Here is a 23,689-nt window from a genome sequence, read left to right on the forward strand (position 1 = left end):
ACACGTCGAAGCACCGTATTAGAGATTTGGTTTGACGTGTATACGCGTCAGAAACACTTAACAGGTTAATGTATATACAGGAAGAGAAGTAATTTCTAAATTCCGTCCATTTACGACATAATATGTCGCGTAATATTTGCGAGCCGAGCTGTTATTAGTGGGTTCCACTAAAAAAGACGTATTGTGCTGGTGAGATCGATTCCTGGTCTCGGATTTTATTTAAATGTGTTAAATGAGAAAAACTAAGTAAAATAAGTTAAATAAGTCGCCCCTATCTTAGGACGTTTAGCCTAAACAAATCGCTTTTATTTTAGTTGGGGGAAAGTTTTGAATGTAAAGTTTAATGCTCGCCAACATTTGATGTCAATTGCCGCCAGGAGCTTTTTTTTTTAGTGCATTACCAGCATGTAGATAATGTTCTCTCGTTACAGATAACACTGTCCATCATTGGACATTAAACTGTAAGAAGTTGGTAGACAACTAAATTCGAATCCCCGGGTATTTCCGCTTGGGAATTCAGTTCTCTAACCACTCAGGTATCTCTTCGCTATTGTTAATGACATTGTTTCAACAAGAAATGCATCGTTTGAATAGAAATTCTCCGTTTAATTTGTCTTCAATGCAATTCTTAGTTTAAGCCTAAATTTTGTATCAGTGCTTTCGCACAGTTCAAAAACATCTTTAGAAATATTTATTCGACTAAATAAATTAGTGCTATTTAATTCTGTTACTTTTCCTACTTGTTGAGTCCATAGTTCTGTTGAATCTTGCTAAGTAATTTTTATAGAAATACACATAAAAATGAAGTTTTCACTGATTTATTTAAACAAAAATAGCAAAAAATTTTGTATCAGTGCTTTCGCACAGTTCAAAAACATCTTTAGAAATATTTATTCGACTAAATAAATTAGTGCTATTTAATTCTGTTACTTTTCCTACTTGTTGAGTCCATAGTTCTGTTGAATCTTGCTAAGTAATTTTTATAGAAATATACATAAAAATGAAGTTTTCACTGATTTATTTAAACAAAAATAGCAAAAAATTTTGTATCAGTGCTTTCGCACAGTTCAAAAACATCTTTAGAAATATTTATTCGACTAAATAAATTAGTGCTATTTAATTCTGTTACTTTTCCTACTTGTTGAGTCCATAGTTCTGTTGAATCTTGCTAAGTAATTTTTATAGAAATACACATAAAAATGAAGTTTTCACTGATTTATTTAAACAAAAATAGCAAAAAATTTTGTATCAGTGCTTTCGCACATTTCACAAAAACATCTTTAGAAATATTTATTCGACTAAATAAATTAGTGCTATTTAATTCTGTTACTTTTCCTACTTGTTGAGTCCATAGTTCTGTTGAATCTTGCTAAGTAATTTTTATAGAAATACACATAAAAATGAAGTTTTCACTGATTTATTTAAACAAAAATAGCAAAAAATTTTGTATCAGTGCTTTCGCACATTTCACAAAAACATCTTTAGAAATATTTATTCGACTAAATAAATTAGTGCTATTTAATTCTGTTACTTTTCCTACTTGTTAGTCCATAGTTCTGTTGAATCTTGCTAAGTAATTTTTATAGAAATACACATAAAAATGAAGTTTTCACTGATTTATTTATACAAAAATAGCAAAAAATTTTGTATCAGTGCTTTCGCACATTTCACAAAAACATCTTTAGAAATATTTATTCGACTAAATAAATTAGTGCTATTTAATTCTGTTACTTTTCCTACTTGTTGAGCCCATAGTTCTGTTGAATCTTGCTAAGTAATTTTTATAGAAATACACATAAAAATGAAGTTTTCACTGATTTATTTATACAAAAATAGCAAAAAATCTTAAGTTAACCATTAAGTTGTCCATTTAGAGCTGTGATCCATTTTTATTTTTATGGAAATTAGAAACTATCAAGGTGACCATTTAAATTTAATCAAAACTAAAAGGGTAATATCTGCGTTTGTTGCAAAACGTTTTCTGTAAAAACAAAACTTGGGAAGAGGAGAACGTTCTCAGTTTCCAAATCTTTCGAAATTGCAAAATAGAGATGAAGATTTGCTTGCTCACTGTCGAACACTTAACGGCTCTTCATGCAGACCTGAACCAAAGATTACTCGTGGGGATTTGCAGTTGCTACTCATAAACATTGAGCCGGATATAAATACACTCATAACATCTCATCACGTTCATCCAAATTATTAAATTTTTTTAAATTTTATTTTAAACTAAAGTTATAATTTCAATAAATACTTCTTGAACAAAATGTTTTTTTAAATTTGTAATTTTTATACTATGTATTTATGTAGCTTTTTCACTTGGGGGTCCATGGGCAAGTTTTGACTATTAAAAGGAGTCCATCGGTCAAAAAAGTTTGGGAACCACTGGTTTAGACCACATTTTTTTAAGCAGAAATCGCTAACAATCCGCTCATTTTGTTCGCCAAAAATTCTAATCTCACGTGATCACAAGGTGAATATTTTTTTGTTTTAATCTTTAATTCTGAATTGCTTCCAGACTTGGTGATGTTTTTCCTTATTTTCAAGTGGATGAGATGTTTTGGTAAAATTATTGGTTTGTTGTCACATTTGTTTGCTGTTATTTATTTTATTTCTATTTGAAATATTTTTTGACTGTCGGAAAAATTAAGGGAGCGAAACTTTTGAGGTTACAACACCCACCATAGATTCGTGTCGCACTGTTCCACAATCGCAAGAAAAGTATAATGGTCCCGCACTAGTCAAACCCAACTACTATTGATCTCTTTTCTTTACTATATTCTGTTCATTGTTCTTCTCTTCAATCGCGACAGTTGCATCACGTTTAGCAGTTATGCATCTTCCAAATAATGAAGTATACAACAGCCAGTGAATGGGGCACGTACCCTCCAAACTTGATAGTTGATGCAATCTGAAACCGGCCTGGAATAAGAAGCACATGCGTGCTAACACCATCCATATTATCTAGAATTGCGAACCCACCTTTCCCTTGTCAATTTAAATTCTCTTTTTGTTTAGGGATAATAGGCAAAGGTTGAAAAATCTAATATACTTGCTTAAATAAATGTCATTGTATGTATTAAAGGTAAAAATCTGATTGAATTTTTGACGTGAATACGTCTTTAAATTTGAATCATATGGTGGCAATCCAAAAAATCTAATGATAACAAAATCGGGGGATACAGTTTGGCATTATAGTTTAGAATCTATCGTCTACATCCAAAAATTAAATAAGACCACTGGATAGCTAAAGGATCAAAGAATTCATTACGATAAGCGAGGACTGTAACACATCGCGCGCGGTGAAGGGGGAAGCGCCGCCATTTTGAGATAATTTTGCTGCGTATCGAGATTTGCAATTTGTATAACTTTTGACTCGGAGAAGCTACGGTGTTCGTTTAAGTTTTAATCGTTAACTGTCATCTCAATCTATCGATTGTGTATAAAACATTAGTGTAAAATAGTGACAGTAAATATAATAAGGTGTTAGAATAAAAAAATATTATCAAAAATATATAATGTCGGCCTATACGCGTCGAAAAGCCAAAACCAAATACAGAGAGATCGTATACGGTTGGAAATGGCTCCTCAAGAACAATCGAATGGTAAAAGTCGCAAAGCCGGTGGAGTCGCCATATATCTCGCAACGTCAATAGCTTCACTGATTGTAATAGAGTTAACATTGACATTTCGGAAATTTATTTGGAAATGAAAGAAGCAAAAGCTGGTGATGTCTGTCTAGTAAACGAAAAAGGCCAATGACATCTTCAAATTCGTACTCGGGTGTGTGTATATCCATCCGGGCACAGCGTTAGCAGAAATTAAACTCTTTATGTTACGATCGTTGATAAAATATTCCAAAAACATCTCTAAAATTATACCCGATTACGAGCCTGATCTTACTACACCAATTATGATAGTTGGAGACTTTAATGTTGATGTCTCACAAAAGCACTCATTGCCCGACTTCATGCTCAGCGAGTTCAATTTGTCTTATATTGAAACTTCTCCAACAACGTTAGGTAATACCTATATTGATTTAAGGTTTACCAGAAATCTCGATGTATCTTGTATGCCATTTCTGTCGTACTTTTCGTATAACAGATCTATAATTAATAAAGTTATATTGTGTCACAGTAATTATTTGTTTCCTTAATTTCAACCTAAATACATAAATAAAAATATTTTATATAAAAAATATAACCCGTTACGTAAACGTATTCACGTACAACACACGGCCGTGTCCATGACAAAGCCACAGTAGAGCTTTTTGTTTTTTTTTTCAAATATTATTCTAAATAAATGAGAATTGAGTAACATAAAATTGATGGTGTTGACAGAACTATGGGTGAATCAGACCGGCCAGATTCTATCCCGTTTGGAACAAGAACAAAGGAGAAGTGGCGGACGACCAAGGGGTCATTACCGGGGCCCTGATCATCAGGTCTATCATACGGTCACTGGAGCTGTAAGCCAGACCAATAAACCATATACTCCGTCCATATTTGAAGTGTTCAGACCGAGATCGAAGTCGGACGCCGCTACTAAAAAGCCCACACTGATGTCCAGCGTGAAGAATGCCATGCAGGTATAGTATGCTTTGCTACTAATTTTATGATTATTATACTGGGATCTGGTTTGACCTTCAAAATGGTTCGCCTAAAAGAATGTTGTACAGAATTCTTCAACTAGACTACTCGTAATTGCAACGTTTGGTGCGAAATCCTCAAATAAACTAATAAATTGAATATTGTTCGTCGCGTTTTAGTTTCCAACTTATTAATCCCAAAGGAAGAAAGATTATACCCAATTTCAGTCATAATCCTCAATAATAATAAGTAATAATCCTCAATTGGGGCTCCCACATTAAACAAACTTCAAAAATGAAACCATCAACTTTTACGGACAACCTACGATTTCCCATCAACATATCGTGTTTCACTTATTTAGTGAACCAGTTTAATAGACAATAAAAAGGACTAGCAGTGGGGAACCTCTTTTCACTGGGCATTGCCTACATTGTTTTAGACGTTCAATTTAACAAAATCCCTAACAATAGTTCACACTTTATGTTCGCCAAGAAATACGTGGATGACACCAGTGTTAAGCATCAATGCCACAAGCAATATCTCACACTTTTCAACAATCATCACTCCTCCAAGTCCAGCATCCAAGAGGAAATCCGAAATTGTATTTCTCGATTCCCCATCTACTACAACACAAGGTCCTTAAGAGCACTGCGCAGGGAGCGCAATTTCAAAGATTTGAAGAAATACAGAGATGCAAAGTTTTGTTATTATTTGTAAAAATTATGAAATTCACTTCCGGGGTCGCTATTTTGGTATTGGCGACCTTTTTAACGCGCTTCAACATCTGAGGTTATCGGCGCCCGGAGCTTTTTTTCAGTACACTGCCGGTCTCTGGTAAGTGTTTTCTTTTTACAGACAACACAGTCCATCACCGGACAGTGTGCTGTAAGAAGCTCTTACCTAGGAAGAGAAAAATCTAAGGGTCAGCATCTGGATTCGAACCCGTGGCATCCGCGTGAGAATCCAATACGCTAACAGCATAGCTAATCCCTTCAACAAAATATAAATTTATCTTAAAAGCGGATATGACGTCAGTGTAACAGTTTTTAATAATGAGTTAATCCGCTTCATCAACACTTTGAGTAGAACAACTTGGCGAGCTTATAACAAGGCGATTTCCACGGCCTTGTCCGCAGCATTTCTGAACTGGATTCCTGTTTGGACAAAACAACATTACGCAATTTTATCCTACAGAAGCTGCGTAACTTGTCCGATTGCTATATTAATTGATCCTTGCTCGCATCCTCAAGGTTCCATCCAGCTGTCCTTTATTTCTTCAATACCATCGAGAGGGGGTTATTACTCCAATCGTTACTGGTATTCAATCTTGTAGAAAATTCCATTTAGAAGATGCATTTTATCTAATTTTTATTACATAAATCAAATTTTGTAATATTGATTGTTCCTATAGCTTCACTCAGGCTTATTTATAATAATGTCCTAAGTAGAGACAGATCTTCCAAGAAGTGAAATGAATTTCTTGAAAATTTAAGTTTAAATTACAAGTCATATATAATACTGAAGTTAAAGACCACTGTTTCTTCTGTAATCTCAACCAATCTCATAAACTTTGTTCGTGCAACGTTTTTATGTACTATTTGGTGATTTTTTGAAGTTCAAATTGAAAAAGTTTATTTAAAGTTTAAAATAGAATACAAATACAAATTATACGAAGGTGGTTTCAGGCTGCAGTGCCTATATAAACTCCATAACCTTAATATTTACATAGATAAATGGCCCAAATTTATGTAATAAGGCAAGAAAACATAAAAAAGTACCTTACTACATTTATTTGGTGATAAATCTGTTATAATTATAACTTACTTAAACTTCTTTAGTAATTATTTAATTAAAAAAACTGTTTAATTGTATGTAACAAAAAATTTATTCAACTCGATAAATAGTAATTAATTGTTGATAATAAAATGATATCATCAATTGATATTACGATGATATAATTAATATTATCATTCGATTATATTCGTGATTTGTTCATTCTTAGTGAAAACATTTGAGATGCCAGTAAATATTGTTTAGTGAAAGTAGTTCAGCGAACTCTCACTAGAAAGCGCAAGTGTCCACTTCTGCGGCCATGTTGGTACTGCACTTTTAGTTGGCAACTAATTTAAAATCCAATTGATTTTTTGTTGTTATGCTCATCATTAAAAGTAATTAGAGCTTCAAAGCAAGAAATATTCCCATGGAAAAAGAACTTGCAACGGATGAATAATTAAGAATTGACAATTTATCAACCAGTGAGTTAGACAAAATTTGAAAATATTCTAATATCTTTAAAGATAGCCTCCAGTTCATTATTGTTGGTAACAGCTAAACAATTTTCATTGATCCATTCTTGTATAATACATGCTGGTTCACACTTTAAATGAGATGATAATTTCAGTCATTACAGATGGATTTTGTGCATTTAAATTAAATCTGGTATCTAATTAGTTGATGGTAAACTTTATTAATTATTATATTGCAAAAAATAGGCCAATATTCTCATTATTATTGTAACTTGAGAACTTATTGAATTAATGGCGATTGAATTCTTAAAATCTCACTCGCATTTTTAAATTCTGAATTTTGGAATAAATTATGGTTTGTTTACTAACAGTTTCTACATAATAAATATTTGGTTTTCGATTGATGGAAATTGAAATGATTTCTCAACTTAATAATAAATAAAAATAAGCTTTAATACTGCATTTTTCTTAAATTATACATACAGTGTCTTGCTCTATTATCTAACTGCCTCTTCAAAGCGCAATTAACTTTTGTCTGCAGCTATAAGTAAGTGAAACCTTGGGCTTCATTTTCAAACTAAAGTTATTTTTGAAATGAAATTTACTGGTTATTGCACTTTACCTCAAAAATAGATAGTTTGATTGAAAATGCGAAGCCAAAATTATCTGAAGTTTGTATTAATAATTGTAAATGACCTAGTTTTATTTTTATTCACTAGATTTTTGTGCTATTGTCTGAGATCATGAGCGCTCGGAGCCTTCAGTGCCGACCTCAGGGCAGCCTAACCTTTTTACTAAGATAATCCTTTCCCTTATTATTACAACCATCACTCAACATTCAAGTCGGCGTCCCTTTTGAATGCAATGCCTGCCCTGAGGGGAAAGAAAATCTAATTCTCACTTGCTGTGGCCACTACAACCGGTAGGGCACGCGTTACCGTCTCAGTTATTATTATTAATCTTTGTTATTGAGCTGCTGGGCTGAGATGAGACTCTTAACCTTTTCAGCATACTTTCCAGGCGAACTTTTTAGGATTTATTAGTTTCTAATCCACTTGCAATAATAATTGGTAGATTCCCAAGTCAGTCACCTAAATTAGTTGGGGGTGTTACCCCTCTTTCATTGCAGGAATTTTTGTTTAAGATACTCAGCACGCAGTAAGAAAAACTTTAAACCAGCGGTTTCAAAACTATTATTTTTTACTTCCAGAATTCACTGAAGTCACAATCATCGACTGGAGAAGGAAGTGGTGAACATTCTAGAGGACCAGTAGCCAAGGTTATTCATCTCTTCAGGCACAGATCGCAAAGCGCAGCCTCTGCTGAAGAGAAAAGGAAGGCGGTAAGTGTTTACTTGATTACACCCTTTTATTCTTCTTTTTCTCACATTAATGCAGAACATTAACTGAAGTTGATGTTGTATAAGTTGCTGAAAGGCCGCATTCTATTGGTTACGGCTTCGTTTAGAGGTACCAATTCCAATCTTCTTTTCATGATGAAGAAATAGAAATTAAATTTTATAACAAAAGATCCTCTCTAGGTGGTGAAATTAGTTATGAATGAGTATAACACATTCCCCTATTGTTGTTCTATCGCATGGCCTTGATCGATAGAAATTTGGGCAATGTAAGACATAATTATAAAGAAGAACAAGAATAATTTGGGAAAATACCTTTTTTTGCCCATTTTCGGCCACTTTTTTTGTCGAAATCTATTTGGTTGCATAAAAGTTACACTTACAAACGAGGATATGCCCTATATTTTAAAGCAAATTTAGGAATTTTAACTTTTGTAGGAAAAGAGAAAAAAAAGTGCCGAACTTTTGACTCTGGCAACACTGGCAACCGAATTCTCAAATCAGTGTAGTGCCGTTACTTCTTCATTCTGTCAAACCTATATAGTAGAAAATGGGTTGAAGGTTCCATACCGATGCATCTCCGTTGCAGTAGCCTAACAAAAGACCTATGATCGCCAGAATGATTTCTTCGTTTAATGGAGTCAACTTAATAAATGAACTTTTTCGCTTTTCACTGATTTTCAACCCCACCATTGCTACGATTTATTTTTGTACTTCCACGCTTGTACTATTGCAACATTTTGGGGGCAAGTGTTGGTCTAGTGGTCAAGAGTGTGGCTTTGTAATTGGGAGGTCACCAGATCGAATCCCGGAGTTTTGGCTACTTTTTATTTGTTAGAAAAAATTGTTTATAGTAAAGTACGAGCTTCTGCTCTCTTCAGCATTACTACTTCAGCATATTGATGTGCTGAAAATGGCGGTTTTACTAAGTTTTCCTGCATGAACATGAATCTACTTTTCAGAATTCACTGAAGAAGAACTTAATATAGTGTTGGTCGAGTTCTAGTTCTACGAGTATGTTGGTCTTCTTAGTAAAATTCATTTATTGTGCGGAACAGACATTGCGAGGGCTGTTGTACTGAGTGGGGGATGACAGTTATAATCAGTGTTATTGTGTTTATTATTTGTTGTTTTTTAGCCCATACGATAAAACGTTGTGATATGATTACTGAGTGTTCAGTAATACTCTTTTATCAATTTATATCTTTTTTCTCTGTTTTTTGTAGTTCTTATTTCTCAACTGAAGTTCATTAAAAAATTAATAAATGTTTATTTTAATTAATTTTCACCGAGCGTTTTTTGATATCCAGGTATTTGATTAAATTTGTTTTCATTGTTGTTAATTCATTGTTGGTCAGTTAGTGTTGCAATTAAATGTGATGTAGATTTGTTAGCGCTTGTTGCTTCAAGTTTGTTCCTGTACGCCCCAATGTACACCATCTTCGTTCGCTTCATTGTAAGTACTTGCACAGAAATAGTCTTCTATGTTGTGAACTTGCTGTTGTTTCAATTGTAATTTGCATTTGGTTTTTTGTAAATTTTTAAGGGTAATCTGTTTGCCCAGGTTGACTTTTTAATTTTTAGTTCAGTAAAACTTGCCCTAACCTACTCTCCTGAATATCGTATTTATCTCGCCGTGAACATAGTAAAACACTATGGATTCAAGATTGGCGAGGAATCGGTTCAAATAAAAACAACAACTCGTCTTTTTACCAACGTTTCCACAAATATATTGTCTTCTTCAGGGCGTGGCTATGCGGATTGGTTGAGTTACAGAAAACTGTCAGTTTATTTGGACCAATTCCTCGCCAATCTTGAATCCATAGTTCAATAATTTACGGTCACTAAACCTAGATATTCATAAGACACTATGTCATGAGCACAGGTTGGGAAAGGTCTCATTTCTAGAGGAATTCCATTGCAATGTAAAAAAAAAATTAATTTAGCTAAGAATTTTAGTTTTAATTCTTTTAGTGAAAAAAATCGGCTCATCGCTGCGCTCTAAGTAACTAAAAGTCTTGAAGCATGCTCAACGTCTAGAACAGTGTTGGCACGCGAGCTCATTTTTGGTTACGCGCATCTTGAAAGATAACAAAATTTCATTATTCAAATATTTGTGTCTCTCATAACGGCCAGAGTTGGTTATTAATAATAATATTAATGTATAAGTCTCTAAATGTAAATTATTGGTTTCATAATTTTGGTTTTTGTATTTTAAATGGCATTAAAGAAATCATCACTGGTCTAGAAGTTATCCCCCTCTTCACTGTCTACTGACTCTGGTTTTTAGAGAGGAGTCCTCCAGATTATTGTGCTTGGAGGGTTAAATATGTTGTTAAAAATACCGATTTTGCAAATTTCTGCTTTCAAGTCTCTGTTTATTCAATGATGGATTGTTTTCAAATTGGAGCGACATTTTCAAATTGGAAAACCTCACATAAGAAAGAAAATACACCGCTAAACTCAATAAAGTCATGAAACAAGTCAGTATTATTCACAAAATTGTTACCTTCTTTAACCATAGTATAAATGTACACAGTCCAGGTTAAGGTAACTAGTTTCATCTCTTTTATTGTTAAAGTAAAATAATTAAAACACTATTTTTGTGTATCTTTCTGTGAGAAATAAATAAGCAGAATTGATTTAAACAGATAAATACAAAGTATCGCCTAGTAATGTGATTGTAAACGTGATATCAAATTAGGGCCCGTAAAGTAGATTTGTACTGCAAGAAAAGGGCTGTTCGCACTCGTAACCGTGCAGTAATCACCGATTTTCTGCATGACCCGCTGGGAATAATTAATTTTTTCAAAGATCAACCTACTTATTTCACCCAGATTCTGTATTTCTGAGCGTATAAATTCTTTTATTGCCATAGTAACGTTTTTTTTTAGATTTCCACATCAGAATCAAACTAAAAAAAATGAATGAGCCTAGTAACGTTAATGTAGGGCACTAAAAAATAAATTCGAAACTTCAGTTTCAAGTTGCAAAGTTGAAAAGTCTTTGGAAGACTTTGAAGTCGAGGTGTTCAAAAAGAGAAAATTTGGGAGATTGCTGAAAATATAGCTGTTATTGACCACATTTTATAAAAAAACACTTAACGCATGGTTATTGTTTAAATTAAAAATAATCGCTTAAAACAGAAAATTTGTAAAAGAGAAATTAAAACGTTTTAACATTGGTCGGTATTTGTACCGCCCAGAGTGTGAGGGGGTATTCTAAATCCAACAAGACAAGATGAATGTTTATGCGAGGGGGTTGACCCTCCCAAAGTTGACCAAATAAGGAAGGAGCATTTTGCAAAGTCCAAAACCATACTTGGACGGCTAAGTGGAAGTCGTTAGCTATAACAGTTGTATCTCAGTTTCTCTGATACCTTCTAGTTAGTTACTAACGTCTATTGTTGTCCGATGTACCAGAGAAGTCTGGAGACTTACTTCTTTCTTAGTGCTACTTAGAAGCAGCTCCATCTAATTCTGTAGAAGTGTGCTTTAGCGATTAATTTTGGAGCTCTTCTTCAAAATCCCCTCGGACTTTCTGACGTATTTTCTCTGCAAAAGTTAGGGAAGTTTATCTGTAAAATTGTCACCTGAAGTGTGTCGGAACAAAAAATGCCCTGGAATAGTCCAGGGTATTATTCTTACTTTTAAGGCACTATAAGAAGCCTCTTTCGGCTGCGGTGCCAAGAGGCACAGGTCTCGTCCCGCTATTTTAATCCTTAATTCTTAAGGAACTATAAGAACAATCTGATGTGAACACTCCACGATTCCCTCTTAATTTGATTCTCAAAGTTCTAACTGTACTCTTTCCAATTCCCAGTGTCACTACATACTCTTTTTTTTGGCACATCGACTGCGACGGCCATTAGCGCCCTAAATTTTCCTTCTTGTTCTAGAGCCACAGGAGTTTGATGGATATTCCCTCTTACTTCATCGCATTAGTCGATTAGAGGAAGCGTAGAATCCTATTCGTACTAAACCTTGTCTTTTTTGAACTTATTTTTTAAAAATATTGAAAATCTTTCTCTAATCTTTCTCATACTTCCTTTAAAAGTAAGTTGAATCATACTTATTACTAACATTATTTAGACATCCTGACACTATACTGATCAAGGCCCTCCCAATAAATAAACTTAAGGATGCATGAAATTGGCAGAATGCGTGCAATTTTAAAACCGCATTCAATGCGGCAATGTTTTAAAGTTTGCAAAATAACAGTTCTCCAGATAGCGGCACTATGCAGAGCAGCTACTTGTGAGATCTGTTGAATATTAGAGTTTTTTTTTAATATTCTTCTTAAACGAAGCTATTTCATAAAACGTTAAAAATTGTTTTCCTATATTTACTTTGAACTTAGTGCATTGTTGTGAATGGTTTCACTGCAATTGGAGCTTTGTTTTGAATTATTGATTATATATAAATAACTGGAAATCAATGTGTATAAGAGAATAATCGAATAAATATTTTTAAAAAAATATGATCGTGCAATTATTATAGAAACCGCACAATTTGGAGGATAAAATTGTAATCTTTTCGTGACATATTTTATGTTCACTGTCATGTTCTCATCAAATTCATTCATCCTAAGATTTTCTTCTGCACTTGTATGCAGTTCGCCTGCACTTATTTTTGTTTATTTCTAGAAGAGAATGTAGTCAATAAAATGATTGCCAATGAAGTCATTAATACATTTAATTGAATTTAAAAAACTGTTGAAGAGCTTTGATCGCAAAATTGTTCTCAGAATATGGATCAAATTTAGGATAGACCATTCTTAAGTTCTTCATATTAAATAAACCTATTTCTCAAATTTTCAGAGCCGATTTCGATAACTTCCGTAAACTGTTTCGGCACTGTTGATTGTTTATCCTGAGCTCTTTCATAACTCTGAAATTTCACTTCAATAATACCAATCAATAGCCCGGATAGAAAAAGTCTTATCTAATACTTATGCGTATTTTTGGCCATTAAAAACAAAATAAATTTTAAGAAATAAACTTAAGAATTTATAGCCAACATATAATGTTTTATCAGTGTATCTTATCCTTGTGTTATAAATGCTTTTACATTTAACCGAATAATTAAAACGTAAAACATACTTGGCAACACTGTTATCGTACATTTTCCATTCCATTGTTGAAATGGCCACTAAATTTCCCACATGTACGGTGAATTACTATTTTGCTATTTAAATATTGGCACCTTGCACTTGGTGTAAGCGAAAAAATATTTTTGAGATAACTAAAAATGTTACGTATTGCAAAAAAAAAAAATCCAACTTATTAAATAAATTTAGATAATACAATCAGCACATACAATACGAGGTGTGGCTATTAAATAACGAGACTATTGCTGTAAAACATTTTATTTTAAATTTAAACATATTTAGTTATTATCACCTTCAATATACACCCCTCCCATATCCCTACAACACTACATGCGAAGTTGCCATTGTTCGAAACAGTGCTGGAAGTCTTTTTCTGTGAGCTCCTGCATGACGCGTGCCGCTTTTTCTTTCAAAGCTTCAACGGACTGAAATCGTGTTCCTTTTAATGCAGATTTTTACTTTGGGGAACAGATAAAAGTCACATGGGGCCAGGTCAGGCGAATAAGGCGGATGGCCTAAAACTGGGGTGCTGTAATTGGCTAGAAACGTCTTAACAGACAATGCAGTGTGAGCCGGCGTGTTGTCTTGATGGAGAACCCATGACTTGTTCTTACACAAATCGGGTCGTTTTTTCCTTACTCTTTCACGGAATTGAGCAAGCACCTCAAGGTAGTAATATTGATTAATTATAATCGATATTTTCATCTGTTTTGGACGTGGAAGGGCGACCCGGGCGGTCATCATCTCCGACGTCTTCTCGGCCATCTTGGAAACGGCTTGAACCCTTCAAAAACTCGCGCACGTGATTAACATTCATCGCCATAAACTTCTTTTAACAAAAGATAAGTTTCAGTAGCGGTTTTACCCAGTTTCATGTGAAATTTCACGACAATTCGTTGCTCTACTACATGTGTAGTGTCATGTTTTCGGCAAAACGAAACTAACACCACGTACAGAAACGACGGTTCCGGTCAGACAGATTTCTGTACAAACACGTGAGACGCTGCAATCGAAAGAGAAGGCTTTACGCTGCTGCACAGCTGTCGGTCGTTAAGATTTGGCGCATGCTTAGTTCTTCTGTAGTAGCATCAATCTCGTTATTTAATAGCCACTCCTTGTAGTTTGTTTTCTACTTATATCTCTTAAATTGCATCAGAAAGGTTTTGTTCCGAATCAAAAATTTGTGTGAATCATTTCACTATTTTTTTTTAAAATCTTTCCAAAATTTGGACGAACTGAAGGTCAAAAATTCCAAATTCATCTGTTCTGTTTTAGCTATCAATTTATTTCAGCATCGCTAAAAAAAAGAATAGCCAAGATGAAGTTATCGATTGAAATCTGACGTGATATTAATTCACTCAAAATTCTATTTGGGGTTTAAGATTTTTTCTTTACTCGCGATGGAATTTCAGCGAGAAAGAACAAGTGAATGGAAGGTTAATAAGAGGGAGGTTATTGTAACTTGTGAGGTCGAATTGTTTACCATAAGTCGGAGGGATCTTCAAAATTAGGGAAGTAGAAATAGTGTTCTGAAGGTGGTGCAGAAAGACTGGAGTGAATCGGGTAAGTAATTATAGAATCACTATCAACCTTGGGTAACAAAATAGACAAGAGGAGAAATTATCTTGAAAAGAGAGACACGATGAAGGTGTGTCGAAGCCTTCCAGAGAACTATGAAGACTGGGATGCCGATTGAAGATGGAGACTAGGAGTTTCGGCAAAGGAGTCGCGTGAACTCTCTTAATAGCACTCTATCTGTGGGTTACATCAGAACAGTGCAGTAAAAATGAGAAGATTAAGAAGGTAACAGTAAAGCCAGAAGGGAAACCATTGTGACCCTGCTAAATTGAGATCTAGCTAGTCTAGTTCTATAGCAGGAGTCTTGGAACGATGACAGCAGAGGTACCGTACCGTATTTACTCTGGCAAAACGAAGACAAAAACAAAAATCTTGGATTCAAAATCCTTTTCAAGATTTTGGGACCTCTGAACTCCCCCCCCCCCCCAAAAAAAGTATGAGAACAACAAATTGATATATCGACAGACATTCAGTTGAAACTGAAATTTAATCAAATTGATATTAAAGCATTCGTGGGTTGACATTAGAAATGAACATCCTGAAATTGCGAAAAGTGCTGCGAAACATCCGTCATTTCTATCAAGCTATATATGCGAATAGTCTTTCTCTTTGTACGCTGCCACTAAAACAAAATACAGAAACAAATTGGATGCTGAAGATGGCAGTAGGTTGCAGATTGCAACCCTCCTGATGGGAAAATGCATTGCGATAGAAAACCGGCACAGCCAAGGCACTGAAAGAATTTTCTTTTTATTAATTTGTTATAATTTAAAATATTGTTCCTTTTGTTAAATATTCATAAAATGTATTAGAAAATTAATGAAATAAATCTTGATTCGCTACCTCACAATTCATCGTCTTATTAAGATGTTTTGTATTTAATATTAAATAAAAATAAAGAATAATTAAGCAAATTTGAGTAGAAAAAAAAAAGCTTCGATAAACTATTTTATCTGCTACTTAAACATGAGGTTCCTTCTAGAAGACCATGAGCTCGAAGGGTTCCTAAAATTGTAAAAGGTTGAAGACGACCCGAAGAACATTTCTGCTGTTGGTAAGCCTGCCAACTTATTTTTAAATCAGTCGCATTTTTTGATTTTTGATATATAAAAAGGTTTTTGTATAATTACTAGTAAGTAATTACTGTTAAGTGTGCTTGCCCTTGAAAAACAAAAATTTGGTGAGCACACTCACACGACATACGAGGGTCGTTTGAAAAGTCCGTGCAAAGTCAGAGAGATAGCGCCACTGGCGCGTATCGAGGTTATGTTTACTTAGTAGCATCTCTTGGAAGAACACACACCAAGTTTCAGCCAGATCGGTCTATTTCTTTGTGTTTGGCATTCGTTTGAATCGAGGAAGTCGAGTGATTTTCAAAAAATGGACAAAAAAGAATTTCGTGTGTTGATTAAACACTACTTTATGAAAGGCAAAACGCCTGAGGAGACTAAAGAGAAGCTTGAAGGTGACTCTGCACCTTCGATTAGAACAGTTTATAAGTGGTTTCAAAATTTTCGGAGTGGCCATATGGGCACAAATGACGCTGAACGTTCTGGACGCCCTGTTGAGGTTACTACTCCAGAAATCATTGATAAAATCCATGATATGGTGATGGATGACAGAAGAGTAAAGGTGCGTGAGATTGCTAGTGCTGTGGGCATCTCGAATGAACGGGTACATAATATTTTGCATCAACATTTGGACATGACAAAGCTATCCGCAAGATGGGTGCCGCGATTGCTCACGCTTGACCAAAAACGAAATCGTGTGAAGTGTTGCAAGGACGGTTTGCAGCTGTTCCAGAAGAATCCGCAGGACTTTAAGCGTCGTTTCGTCACTGTGGATGAAACATGGATACATCACTACACTCCTGAGACCAAAGAACAATCTAAACAATGGGTTACCAAGGGGGAATCTGCGCCAAAAAAGGCGAAGACCGTTCCTTCGGCCGGAAAGATTATGGCGACTGTCTTTTGGGATTCGCAAGGAATAATCCTCATCGACTATCTGGAAAAGGGTAAAACTATTACAGGTGCATATTATTCATCGTTATTGGACCGTTCGAAAACCGAGCTGCAAGAAAAACGCCCACGATTGGCCCACAAAAAAGTCCTTTTCCATCACGACAACGCACCAGCTCACACCTCAGCAATTGTGGTCGCAAAATTAATGGAAATAGGGTTCCAACTCGTTTCACATCCCCCCTATTCTCCAGACTTGGCTCCCTCGGACTACTATTTGTTCCCCAATATGAAGAAATGGCTGGCGGGAAAAAGATTTTATTCAAACGAGGAGGTGATTGCAGAAACGAATGGCTATTTTTCAGACTTGGACAAATCCTATTTTTCAGCGTTGGACGAAGTGTATAAGCCTAAAAGGAGACTATGTTGAAAAATAAAAAAGGTTTACCCCAAAAAATTAAGTAGTTTTTATTTTTGCACGGACTTTTCAAACGACCCTCGTACTACACTCAAGGCTCAAACTCTAAATTTTTGTTAAACTTGGAATATTTTTAGTGATTTTAAATTCTGATCAACATCTCAAACTGAAATGTAACTTTATCCTAAAACGATATTTGTTTTTTTGATGAAGTGAACAGTCCAATGAGATTTAGAAATTATGACGCTTAACAAGACACAGAGATAGGATCGTACATTGGAGAGCAAAGGCACTTTAGAGGCAATCTATACTTCTTTTTTTTCCTAAAACTACTCGTTGTTCAAACTTGTCGAGAAAAGTTTTTTAAAATAAAGTTTTACGCCTCCATGAGTCTAGTAACAGCCACTTTTTAACCTCAAACTACCAATTTAGGTTCATAATTTACTATTAACATTTTTACTTACAAATGAACAGCATCTATGTGCGGAATTCGAACTGGTAATCTCCCACTCACTATAACCACGCTTCATAACCCACTAGACCTCTCCATATTCTCGGTATACCATGTTTAAAGAAACTTGTTCCATCCGTTTTCGAGAAAAAATCTTTAAAAAAAAAACAAAAAAAACTGAGAAAACGCTTCATTAAAATTAAGTACCTACTTATCCGGTTGACCAATTTTGACTAAAAAATGAATTTTGGTATCCTGTGGAGGTACCTAAGCGGCTAAATATCAAATTTGAACTTGCTGCGTTTCTGAGTTATGGTTGATTGCAGCACACAGGTACATCAATTTGTAAGATCAACTTTTTCTCACTCAAAACAACTTGAAACAAATGTAAAATGAGTCTTGTAAAATCTCGGGATTGTAAATCAGGACGATTACAGAACCTTCCTCTCAGTAATAAAGTAAAATAAAGTTTTGAAATACCCAATCCAGATAGCCGTGCATATCATTCTGATCGAAACCTTTATGAGGTGTCTGTTAAGCGGCCTACTATTATTATTATTATTTATGTTCTAATAACAAATATACATAATTATTTATTCAATGGTGCATTATTATGTTATAGTTACGATTTTGACTAAAATGAGAATATTTTTTAATCGAGAAAAAAGAGAATTTGGATTATTTAAGAAAGTCGCTAGATTCGGAGCCTTTTTGAGCATTTTTGGAAACTTGTACTTACTACTGGTTGCAGTTTTGAAAAATTTACTAATAAAAATAGATTTTCTTTTATTTCAACATTACACATTATTTTTTTTATATATAATACTCGTACATCAGTTTAGACAAGGGAGTCTTGTTTTTCACAGTCTTGTAATAGAAAAAGCAATTAAAATTCTCTAATATTATTATTTGGGTTGGACAGATAATAACCATATGATATCAACCGACAGATATTATTACAAATATCTATCTGCAAAATATGTGTACATGCTTTTATAGATAATTCTATAAAGAATACAAAAGTAAATACACTAAATTTCACGTCGTGCTAATATATTCTAAATTTTACTTAATTCCTAATTATTACACCATAAATACAAATAAATAATCAAACCTGATCACTAAACATTTCGCTACAAGTCTTTAGGCTTTTTGGTTGTTTTTGCTTGTAATCAGGGCCTCCTATCTTCTACATTATCTTCGAAATTTTAGTCCATCACGGATAGTGATGTCTGCAACAAGTGCTAAGGGCCAGCAGCTGGATTCAATACGCTAAACGCATAGCTAATCCCTTCCCTAGCGATAGTAACAATTAATTATAATTAATACAGATCGATAAAATAGTTATTGCTGTGTGTTATCCCTTCTTTTCGTTTGACCTTTTTATCTATGTCTGTCTCGTCTTTATTAAACGTATTTCTTTTTGATAGCAATGACCTGGATAGTTTTTTTTGCATCCATTTTCTGTTCTCTATTTCTAAGAACAATTTCTCTTTTCTTCCACTATTTTATTACAAAGAAAAGTTTGTTTTCTTTTAATGCGACTGTCAATTTCTCCATATTGTTTATTATCTCGTGTTGGAAATATTTTGTTTTTATAATCGTATGATTTTGTTTTTAAATTCTTGTACTAAATAGATTATTCCATTTAGAATTCATTAATTAGGCGCCACGGTAGCCGAACGGTTAGAGATGAGGCTCGCAAAGCTATTTGTTGTGGTAATGGGTTCGATTCCCGGTCCTGGCCCTGGGTTTTATTTTATTATTAATTAATTATATGCAAATCTAAAACCGATTAGGGATGCTGAAAAACCATGCGTGCTATGCTAAGGCGATTAAAAGCAGCGAAATAAAAGATCAATCAAATCTATGTACAAACGTACAAACTGTGCTAAGATTTAAAATAAACAATTGAATTATACGAGGTTCGTTTGAAAAGTCCGTGCAAAAATAAAAACTACTTAATTTTTTGGGGTAAACCTTTTTTATTTTTCAACATAGTCTCCTTTTAGGCTTATACACTTCGTCCAACGCTGAAAAATAGGATTTGTCCAAGTCTGAAAAATAGCCATTCGTTTCTGCAATCACCTCCTCGTTTGAATAAAATCTTTTTCCCGCCAGCCATTTCTTCATATTGGGGAACAAATAGTAGTCCGAGGGAGCCAAGTCTGGAGAATAGGGGGGATGTGAAACGAGTTGGAACCCTATTTCCATTAATTTTGCGACCACAATTGCTGAGGTGTGAGCTGGTGCGTTGTCGTGATGGAAAAGGACTTTTTTGTGGGCCAATCGTGGGCGTTTTTCTTGCAGCTCGGTTTTCGAACGGTCCAATAACGATGAATAATATGCACCTGTAATAGTTTTACCCTTTTCCAGATAGTCGATGAGGATTATTCCTTGCGAATCCCAAAAGACAGTCGCCATAATCTTTCCGGCCGAAGGAACGGTCTTCGCCTTTTTTGGCGCAGATTCCCCCTTGGTAACCCATTGTTTAGATTGTTCTTTGGTCTCAGGAGTGTAGTGATGTATCCATGTTTCATCCACAGTGACGAAACGACGCTTAAAGTCCTGCGGATTCTTCTGGAACAGCTGCAAACCGTCCTTGCAACACTTCACACGATTTCGTTTTTGGTCAAGCGTGAGCAATCGCGGCACCCATCTTGTGGATAGCTTTGTCATGTCCAAATGTTGATGCAAAATATTATGTACCCGTTCATTCGAGATGCCCACAGCACTAGCAATCTCACGCACCTTCACTCTTCTGTCATCCATCACCATATCATGGATTTTATCAATGATTTCTGGCGTAGTAACCTCAACAGGGCGTCCAGAACGTTCAGCGTCACTTGTGCCCATACGGCCACTCCGAAAATTTTGAAACCACTTATAAACTGTTCTAATCGAAGGTGCAGAGTCACCATAATGTTTATCAAGCTTCTCTTTAGTCTCCTCAGGCGTTTCGCCTTTCATAAAATAGTGTTTAATCAACACACGAAATTCTTTTTCGTCCATTTTTTGAAAATCACTCTACTTCCTCGATTCAAACGAATGCCAAACACAAAGAAATAGACCGATCTGGCTGAAACTTGGTGTGTGTTCTTCCAAGAGATGCTACTAACTAAACATAACCTCGATACGCGCCAGTGGTGCTATCTCTCTGACTTTGCACGGACTTTTCAAACGACCCTCGTACAGGGTGTTCATTTTAAGACGGCTCAAAAGCATTTCATGCTTAAACGGCTAATCTGAGCAAAAAATGGTAGAGGAAAAATTGGTTGCCCGTCACCTTTAGTTGCAGAATATTTTTTTTTTTTTTTTTTTTTTTTTTTTTGGCGCATCAACAGCTGAGGTCATTAGCGCCCGGAGCTTTTTCCAGTGCACTGCCGGCCTCCGGACAGTGTTCTCTCGTTACAGGCAACACTGTCCATCACCGGACAGTGAGCTGTAAGAAGCTCCTAGGAAGAGAAAATCTAAGGGTCAGCTGCTGGATTCGAACCCGGGACCTCCGCGTGGGAGTCCAGTATGCTAACCTCATAGCTAATCCCTTCCCTTAGTTGCAGAATATGTGACTTGATTTTAGATTCCTGCCTGCATACGCGGCTGACGCGCGACCAAAAGTGAGGGTTCGCAGTTGACCCCCATTTTCGTATACACAGTTTTAAAGAGTACAAAAAGTTATGAAAGAAACTGGAAACCGCAATTCGATATCTTCAAAATTGAAGGTGCTAGGCCATTTCAAAATCTGGTCTTTATTAATCACATTTCCATTTTTTAACTTGTTATCAAAGAGAAAGAAGAGCACACGATAGGTCATTTTTATGTATTTTTTCATCCCCTTTCTTCTGAAAATATTACCAAGGCAAGTAAAGATAGTATTTTACTTAATATCGGGAAGAGCTTTAGATGTAGAGAGCATTTGATAACCTCTGGCTAACCTGGCTTGCGAGCCAGAGGAGGCACCTTTGAAGGCACAGTAAATGCTGCAAAGTTGCGTAAAGTGCATTATTTGATATCTTTACTTGAAAGATATTGATCACTTAAATATGTGGCAGGAGGTTTCCAATTTTTTTGGTAATTAAAAGCAACTCTCCCAAAATTGCCAAATAATTATTAAACCTTCTTGTTTGTAACAGATGTAAAATTAATTTTTAGCCATTTAACCAAAACGACTTATTTCCCGATATTAAGAAAAATACTAGTTTTACTGCTTTGGCAATATTTTTATTAGAAAGGGGATGAAAAAAAATACATAAAAATGACCTATCGCGTGCTCTTCTTTCTCTTTGATAACAAGTTAAAAAATTGAAATATGATTAATAAATACCAGATTTCGAAATGACCTAGCACCTTTAATTTTGAAGATTATTGCGGTTTCCGGTTTCTTTCATAACTTTTTATACTCTTTAAAACTGTTTATATGAAAATAGGGGTCAACTGCGAACCCTCACTTTAGGTTGCGCGTCAGCCGCGTTTGCGGGCAGGAATCTAAAATCAAGTCATATATTCTGAAACTAGAGGTGACGGGCAACAAATTTTTCCTCTATCATTTTTTTGCTCAGATTAGCCGTTTAAGCATGAAATGCATTTGAGCCGTCTTAAAATGAACACCCTGTGTATTATGAATAATGAATAATTTTGGAAACTAAATCAATCTTAGGGCCCAGGCGTCTCGCAATGCAGCGGTATTGAAGGCAATTATCTTTTTACTATAAATTGTAAATTTAAAGAAATTTGAAATAAGTAATTTGCATTAATAGAGAATGAGTATTCCACTGCAGGTTATGACTTTAACATTTCAATAACAATCAGTTAGGTGAGGGTTAATGGGAAATGATTTATGTATTACCAAATTAAAAACTGTCATTTCTCCTTTATACGTAGTTACTTCATTATAAGAAAAATAATTACTTATCTTTAATTAGTTGAATCTAATTGTTGACAGGATGACGACAATTCCGTGGGGGAGTTGTTGTTTGTTGTTTATCACGTCTCGTGTGATACAGCTGGCAGTGGCGCGACTGTTATAATATAATGCTGAGTGGGGGTGACGGCCAGTTTAAACTTGCCCTCTGTCGGGTTCTTATCGTATCGTGTGTTACGTATCTCCCATCTCTATAACGTGCAACTGGTCTTCCTCATCTTGCAGTGTGTGTGTGTCTGTTTGTTAGTTTGTGATGTGATTTCTACTAAGATTTTACTATTTAAATGTCCATATCTAGTGTTTTGCGTGTTAATATATTTACAGCCACCGAAAATACATTATTGTAGAGTGTGAATCGTAATGTAAATGTAGAAGGTATGGTGTCAATACGTTATCGTAGATATTATTAAGGAACTAGCCCCTTACAGTAAAAATAAATTAGTAACGTTTTTGCACTTTTATAGATGTGATTAATTTGGACATCTTGTCTGTCATTTCGCGTGGCTATAACTTTTAGAATTTTTCTATTTTAAAACGTATACATGTAGTTTTAATCGCCAGAAATGTCAACAGTTCAAAACCCAAGAATTATGAATGGTACAAGTCACCAGTGGATTTTTTATTTACAAAGAATAAATGTTGATCTCTTTCCGGGTTAGAACTAGAGCTTTTGCTGGAAGTCACAGGTAATTTGGCGGTAAATTATTTGCTATTCACATAGAAAATCCGGAATAAAGGACTCAAATTGAAATGAGTTTAACACAAGTCCCAATTTATTTTTTCAATTTAAATACTACCAATAATATTTAAAGTCAAAGTAGGGTGAAGGGACCAGTAATTGACTGCTTAAGAAAAAATTCGAGTTTAAGGTAGAATAACTTCCGTTATTTTGGCTCCAGGTGTAGGTTGTAAAATTGTACCGCTCCAGTAGGATGTACTTTATTTTATTAATATTTTAAAAGCAGTAAATTCGATCTTTATGTCAACCAAAAATGATTTTTTTTGGAAGTATGTCAATGACCCAGTAATTGACATACCGAATTTTCGGTGGAACCAGTG

The 23,689-nt window shown here is 34.9% G+C and overlaps 1 protein-coding gene across 6 annotated transcripts in view; it reads left to right on the forward strand.

Annotated features, from left to right (window-relative positions):
* SNF4Agamma (SNF4/AMP-activated protein kinase gamma subunit) overlaps positions 1-23,689 on the forward strand; it is a 297,611-nt gene that overhangs the window by 96,245 nt on the left and 177,677 nt on the right. For all 6 annotated transcript variants that reach the window (XM_074121066.1, XM_074121067.1, XM_074121070.1 and 3 more), the window contains 2 exons: positions 4,341-4,588; positions 8,046-8,177. In XM_074121066.1, the coding sequence (XP_073977167.1) occupies positions 4,341-4,588; positions 8,046-8,177 (380 nt within the window). The remainder of the gene's footprint in view (positions 1-4,340; positions 4,589-8,045; positions 8,178-23,689) is intronic.

The sequence above is a fragment of the Rhodnius prolixus genome, unplaced genomic scaffold (assembly GCF_049639745.1).
Source record: "Rhodnius prolixus isolate KJV_2025 unplaced genomic scaffold, Rpr scaffold_2, whole genome shotgun sequence".
Lineage (NCBI taxonomy): Eukaryota > Metazoa > Arthropoda > Insecta > Hemiptera > Reduviidae > Rhodnius > Rhodnius prolixus.